Below are 7500 nucleotides of genomic sequence, written 5' to 3' on the forward strand. Positions count from 1 at the left end.
ACACAGTCCAGCAGTTCAGTACTTAATGTAAGCTGTCTAGATCTGATTTGAATTCTAAAATTCTTATTGAAAACCCTGAGATTGGGTTTAGGGGTCAAACTATCTACGTATTTTGTGAAAGGATCTGACTGTAACTTGGAACGAACTGACCATGGAACAAAGTGACCGGATACCTTCACAAAAGCTCCATGGGAATCAAGCGGCATTGATTCACGTTTTGAAAATTTATTTTCAACCCAACTAACCAGTAAAACGGTTTACCTGTATTAGACCCAAACGTCTTTACATAAACCTCCCGCAATCTTTACTTTTTCACTTTTAAATCTGAAAAACATCGATGACATTGCCACTTTTCTCGTCTTTCTCAAGTATGGCGTGAAAAATTTGACGGGTTGCGGGTTTTTCTTGCAAGAGCAAGTAAGACGATCACCAGAGCAGTAGCAGCAATGTTTTGTTTAGAGAGAGATGGATGAAGATCTTGCTGCATTGTTGATCTCAGATAATTAATCGAAGCAATAATTAATTAATAAATTTGGGTGACCAACTTGAAGGGCTAGGCACCCCAGCTGAAATGCTTGGGGGTTCCCCGAAATTTTCCTCGGAGCACAGCCTTGAAACTGATAATAACTTGTAATAATTACAAGTATGAAAAAAATGGAAACCTCCTCCAATGTGAAAAAATGTCATATTAAACTCCTACCTTTGATTTGTTTTGCACTGGTAAGTAGAGTTTGAATTCTGCTGGAAGTTCATCTTCTGAATATAGTCGGTCAGAAAAGTAAACTCGTCTGATCCTGCAGTTGGCATGGATCTGTTGTACAAGAATAATACCAAACCAAGGGTTTAGAGACTTTTAGCCAATTATATCAGACACATAGATGTATATAATAATCATTTTCACCAACGGCAAAGTTGCAACAGCAGGTGGCTGATGACTCAGCCTGACGGGCTGTAGAGTACGAGGCCCATAGGGCCAAGCCTCTAAGGGGACACACTCTCCCAGAAGACTTAAATTTTAGGTTTCAGGAGGTGCAATTTCCTGCATTTTGGGGCTCAAATTTCTAGTTGAAACCATTTAATGTCTGTAGATTGGTTTTCCTTGTTTTGACATAATTAAGTAATTACGTTCAACACATAATACATAATTTTGTTGAACGAGAAGAGCTGCTTTGAAATGAAAAGTGTCACGTGTACAACATGTGTTCGCTGAGATGAAGTAAGTTGAAGTAAGTTTACAAGTATGTTTTGAATTTTTTTTTTAATAATGAAAATTTCATAGCCTGAAAAGGCTATAGGTGGATTTCTGTCAGTTGCCAGCTTCTACTGAGAACCCTGAATATTCTCAATTTACTGCTCCCCACTGGAGCTTTCCAGGGCCTATCAAACCTAGCATAGAAAGAAACATCAGTTTACACAAACCCAACTGTAACTAAATCAAACCCATTTCCTTCACTATCTTTCTGCATTGTCTGCCATTGTACTTATTTTATTCCACAGCACTTACATCTACATGAAAACTGAGAGGTTTGGTTTAGTAAAGTTTGTTACAATGTGCTATTTATGACTTCGGGAATTTATTCAATGACTGCAGTGCTTGTTCCCAAAAGTGATAGAGCATAGCATTGATGACCTTGCCACCAGTTGAAAAGGACAGCTCCTTTACTCTTCTGGTCCACTCCTCTTTTTAGACAGTCTTCACTCCATTTTGTATAATGATGTCATCAGCTTTCAAGACCTCCTTCACACTAATCTCTGTTGCATTTGCAATTTTAGTGCAAACCACTTTGACTCATACTGGTAGTTTTTTTGGTAGACCTATGTACCTAATAGATAGTAATGCTGGGGTACATTTTGTTGATATTGACATCATTTATCAAATGAATAGTAACCATAGCAATGTGTACTTATTTTAGTTTCCAGTGTTGAGGGAATGAAAGTAACTGTAAGGCAGTTTACTGTGGCCATGTTTACTGGACATCAGTTCTGTATTTAACCCTTTCATTGCTGGATTGAGTCATTGTGAGATGCTTTATCATAAGAACTCTTAAATCAACTCTTTAAGGATGGTGTCACCTATTGTTATTGCGCATTTGTTCTGCATATCATGCAAACATTTGGTCATGCAATGATTTTATATTTTTCAAGTTAAACTATTTTTCCGCTCTCTTTGATCAAAATGCCTCAGAAGACTTATACCGTTGCAGTACGAAACACATGTATCTTGTGGAAAAAGAACAAAGAAAAGAAATAATAATGGAACAGTGCTCACGACACATTGGAAAAACTAGAAACAATGATTGATCAAAGTGAGAAAATGTACAGTGCAGAAGAATTATAATTTTCAATGGAGCCATCTTTAAGTCCCATTAATAATGAAACTGGCCTATTTATCATCAAAAATTACGAAAAACAAAATGTACATGTAGTAAATTCTTCGAAGACAACTACACAGGGTCTGGGATTACGGTAATACTTTCAGTGCAACACTTATTACTGAAGCACGAGCCAAGCATTTGTTTTTGCTTTGTACAATCAGCTGCTGCCAAGACTGACAAATATAAGAAAAAAGATCGAGGGGCGTCCAGTAACAGACATAAGTACTGAATTAGTTCACAACATTTAATGGGCTTTAAAAGGCATTCAAAGGCAGGCAAGCTCACCACTGTGACATTAGAAACCATTGATAATGTGTGATGCTAGACAATCACTTCAGTGCATATGGGTTGGATTCCATTACAGTGTACAACAAAAATCACATACATTTCTCACTCCACTTTCCAAAAAAAGACCCAATCTTCCCAAAGAATCAAGGAAATATCCACTAAAAAAGCACAAAACTATCTTCTTTGTGTACTTATCCCCATTGTGAATATCCCAGAGTGCACCACAAAAACAGGTGCAAATGTCTTTATTCACCTGGGAGGGGAGTGTCAAAATTGCAAAAATCAATACACAAAACGCTGGAAAAAAAAATTAAAATAGCGAGGTGACCCCTATTTTTCATTAAATAAAATGGCAGTTTGAGGCCCATTGAAGTCGGGATAAATATTTGGTGCTGTGAAAAATTGATAAAGGGCGCTTTTTAGCAACTAAAGAGGAGGGCTGTCAGGCTTCAAAATGGTTCTATTGTCATGTTTTTTAATGCAAAACACATTTATAGAACCATCCGGTTGCAATTTGCTATTTCTTTAAAAAATCTTTGACGTTTCTGTTGTTTTACTGAAGGAAACATTTTTGTTAATACAATCTGCGTTTCCACTTTTTCAAAACACAAACCTGACTATCTCTCAAAAATGCATGGTTACCCCTGTATTTTCATTTCACATTCCAATAACCTAAACTGAGATCTTCTTTTCTGCATAGTCATACCCCGCAGAAAAATTTCTTCTTATTAGGTAGCACCGTCCTTAAAAGAGTAAAAATAATTAAATGAAACCATCTTGGTAAAACTTTTGCTTCGTGAGATTTACTTGCGAGGACTTGCCAAATTAAAATTTGGAATTTTTGTTAATTTTCACCCTTTTGCTATTGTGCAAAAGTGCAGTTGTGTATCCCACCAGAAGTGAATATTCCAAAAGGAAATTTCGAGTTGTTTCTATCTCAGAAAACATGATCTTTCGACTGAGTAAACAAAAAAATCTGTCATGTATACACTTTAAAACGTTGCTTCAAATATCCCTCCTCATTATGCATTTTGCATGGCCTGAAAATTGCTCTTGACATAATACAGTCCTTAGCAACCACTGTCTTTCTATAGTTAAGGTTCACCCCCCTTAAGTAAATGGAAAGCTCTTCCCAAAAGGATGTCTTCATAAAGAAAGACCATTACCCCTAGGAATAAAAAGAGGAACAAAATGACCATTGCATTCTTGACACCTTTAGATGTTTGGTTCAAATGGGAGCTCAAAACAAGCCATGGTCATTCGGAGAAATGAAAACATTGACCTGCTGCTGTGCACTTTGACACTTCTGAAAATTCTGAATACTCCAAAAACATACCTGAACCCGAAGTGTCTCAATGTAATTTGTACCATATGCACGTCTTGTAAAATCTGAAAGGTTAAACTATGGAAAGATCTGGTTTCACTATTTATCCTGTTAATTGAAATAAATCAAAATTAACTTAATTTAATAATAGAGTTTTGACTTGCGTAGTATCTGAACCCAATAAGGATGGTTCCACGACTAAATCAGATAAAAAAACCGTCAAGCCAAATGACTTCCATATGGATGTAACGTTACACTTCGGTTAGCAACTAACCTTGCAAACTCAAATAAATGCAAAAAATGATTCACCTGGATCTGATTCCATCCGTCGTCCAGCCTCATGGGCATCGTACAAATGAAGGGTTTAACTCTTGTAGTGGACTGATAGTTTGAGGCGCGAAATCGTCTCTTAACATTCTTGTCGTCTAGGACCTTTAGATGTCAACAAATGAGATTGTAAGATGGACTATCAGACTAGAAGAATACCTAACGATACTGATATTTTAAGACTTAAAACCACTTGAACATTAACGTCACTGTTACATTTTATATACCTGAACTTCGAAGGTAAAGTACTTTTTCAAATTTTTTATGATCATCACCAGGAAGGGTAGCTTTATTCCAAGAGTTTTCTTGGGATCAGCTGGGCATGTGATGTACGTGGTACTGAAAACAAGAAAGAAAATTCTGAGGGAAAACATTTCAATTTCCACGCAAGCAATAAGTTTACGGACAAAAATGGCAACATTTTCATTCTTTTTTCCTTGAGTTGCACAGACGTGTTTGTCCCCAAGCAGTGTGCTTACATGAGTATTTCCGATGATCACGCAAAGATAAGTACAGCTTACAGACCAGTTTTTACCTGACATTTGTTCCAACCACTTCTAAAACGAGAGACTGAATATCGTTATCGGTTATTCTCTTGATATGTCCATTCCTAACCTAACAGGAGAAAAAAATAGGAAACTTTCAACACATATGTGAACCACGGTCCGAGCGTACAAAAATTTAAGCTTACTTTCTTGTCCCATATTTGTAATGGTTTACTGCCAATGCTGTACAATATTGAAAGGAAACCTGACTGGAAAGTGTTTTTAAACATAATAAAATATTTGAATCTTCTGATTTTTTCAGAAATCTCAGTAAAAACTCGCTACACTGTCCTCTTCCGCCTGTGCCAACCGTATGTTGAAGCTCAAGTGAACAGTGCTGTCGCTAGGTGCAAGAAGTGTTTGTCCATGCGCGGGGGAAACAGTTGCTATGGAAATTCAATGAATCATCTAATCAACAACCTCGTTTAGAGACTCGGCGAGCCCTGACGAAAGTAACTAGAGGCTCTATGAGCGTAAACTGGGGTGCCTTGTGGTACATGTTGCACAGAAAGTTGGGATGGTATTGAAGGCGCTGAAAGTGGATTTTCCCAGGATTAAAGGCGCTGATACACTGTGAAATGCTTCGTGCAACTTGTCTCGCACTGTTTTGGCGACATTGTGGTGGGACAAGTTGCACGAATATTCTTGCTCTTTGGCAATTTCAACTTAATCAAACATTAAACAAACATTACGATAAAGCGCATTTTACTTTTGACTTGACTTTTGAAGTGACGGTTGAACAAATTCAAATATGATATATCTAAAATTAAGAAGACTGGTAACTAGAGAGAATAAGAGATGAAATAGAAAACGAGATACTGTGGAGAATAATCATCTCGTCACCATTGGCGGAAAATCAGTGTTTTAGAAGCGTTGGTATGAAGCTGGTGTGGGGAGGCATTGTCGGATATTTTGGACGAGGAAGACACTTCTTGTCCTTCCCCTCCTTCTCGAAGAAATGTAACGTTAAGATTAATTTCCTACACTATATCGGCCTGTGTAATGCGATTCCAAAGCAATAGAGGGAAGCTGTTTGCAGTAAACGTGAAAATGACTCGTTCCCTCCGAGAAAATTAGTGCTCAAAACACCTTTGAATTGTAAGAAAGCACGCACTTTTTATGTTTCTAAATTTTTAAAAGGCTTACATCGGATTCTAGACTCTTAGAGGCCGGTTTCAGGGACGAGAGAATTGCAGCAGTATGTAGCTAGCCTTGCATTCAAAGTCACTAAATATCTAAAGCTCTCTATGTTTCAATTTAAAATAAACGATCACATCCTATACACCCGCGACTAACTATTTAAGGCCAAAATTATTGCCTGTGACAAATGCCAAGCACGCGGTGATAAGTAGACTTTAGAGCATCTGTTTGTGTAGTGCCCGCACGTCCACTCTTTTTCAAACCTTTTTTACCTCCTGGTGAAACTCTGGTAACTCGCCCACCGTAGCCTTAACGAACACAGATAAAATTTATGGACACCACCCTGAGAAACAATCCTTTGACATTCTCAATTTTTGCTTGATTTATATCTATTTTGCAGCCAAGGAAAATGAATCCTATTGCTTCCAAGCATTTGAAATTGTGCTTAAAAATAAACTTTCTACTCGTGTGCGTGAGCCCGCGTGAGGCTCTAGCTGTATTCAGTGAAAGTCACTGTGGCAGTGAAAAACTGTGGCTTTATTAAACGGTCAGTTTTCAGTGCTATCTATTTATCTTACTTTTTTTATCTTGTTGTAGGTGTGTGTTAAATAATATTCTCCCAGGCACTTAAAATGTCTCGGTAGAAGAGTGGTACTAAGGACATTTCAGGTAGCGTTTTTAACCAAAAATTGCACTTAAGCAAGCGGCCACCGACCTAAGAGGCTAAAAGGTATTGTCTCATCAGAAAAATGCCTTTCAAGTTGTAAAAACAGCCTTACCCAGCCAGCCTTTGAGAAATTGTTTATTATTTCGAAATCAGGCATATTGAGCCCGCCATCTTCTATTTCTCTAAACATTGTGGAATTACCTTTGATTTTTGGTGGTTTGTGATTCCATATAGAATTAAGTATGGTCTGTTTTACTTGATACACAATTCAGGTGGGTACACTCAGGAGAGAAGCCATAAAAATCAATTTTGAAAGAGCTAAACTTTTCACAATGCCCATTTTTCCAAATAGCGTTAAGTCTCTTGAAGACCAGACATTGAGGCACTTTCCAAAGCAAGCAATCTCCTTTCAAAGTTATACTTAGCAAATATCTGTCAATCGTGGCAGAAACAGACGCCCCGACAAACGCATCATTTCAAGGGCCAGCTTATGCCAAAAAAGTTCGAGGGTTGCAGTCGGTTTTTTCCTAAACACATTGCCTCTGTTTTTGATTCATTAATTCAATTCTAGTCCGCCGCAACTTTTAAAGGCACTTATTTTATCAAAAATCCTTTGGAGAGAATTTTCGCCACGTATGAAACAAGAAGTGTCGTCGGCGTATTGAGATAGTTTAAACTCTTTCCCTTTAATAAATATACCCTCTATCATCTGTTCGTTCCTTATTGAGTTTGCTGGAATTTCAACCGCAATTACAAAAAGAGTACCAGTAAGTGGACATCTCTGTCTAACACGGCGTTCCACTTCAAAAAAGGAGGTAGCATAACCATTTGGAC

The 7500-nt window shown here is 37.6% G+C and overlaps 1 protein-coding gene across 1 annotated transcript in view; it reads right to left on the reverse strand.

Annotated features, from left to right (window-relative positions):
- Positions 1-5210, reverse strand: part of LOC137999028 (cilia- and flagella-associated protein 20) — a 9201-nt gene extending 3991 nt beyond the window's left edge. The window contains exons 1-6 of the mRNA XM_068844860.1: positions 5006-5210; positions 4850-4929; positions 4542-4653; positions 4297-4419; positions 4000-4065; positions 701-811 (exon numbers count right to left, since the gene is read on the reverse strand). Coding sequence (XP_068700961.1) covers positions 701-811; positions 4000-4065; positions 4297-4419; positions 4542-4653; positions 4850-4929; positions 5006-5089 — 576 coding nt within the window. The 5' untranslated portion in view covers positions 5090-5210. The remainder of the gene's footprint in view (positions 1-700; positions 812-3999; positions 4066-4296; positions 4420-4541; positions 4654-4849; positions 4930-5005) is intronic.
- Positions 5211-7500: the final 2290 nt, after the last annotated feature.

This window comes from Montipora foliosa, chromosome 1 (genome assembly GCF_036669935.1).
Source record: "Montipora foliosa isolate CH-2021 chromosome 1, ASM3666993v2, whole genome shotgun sequence".
Classification (NCBI taxonomy): Eukaryota; Metazoa; Cnidaria; class Anthozoa; order Scleractinia; family Acroporidae; genus Montipora; species Montipora foliosa.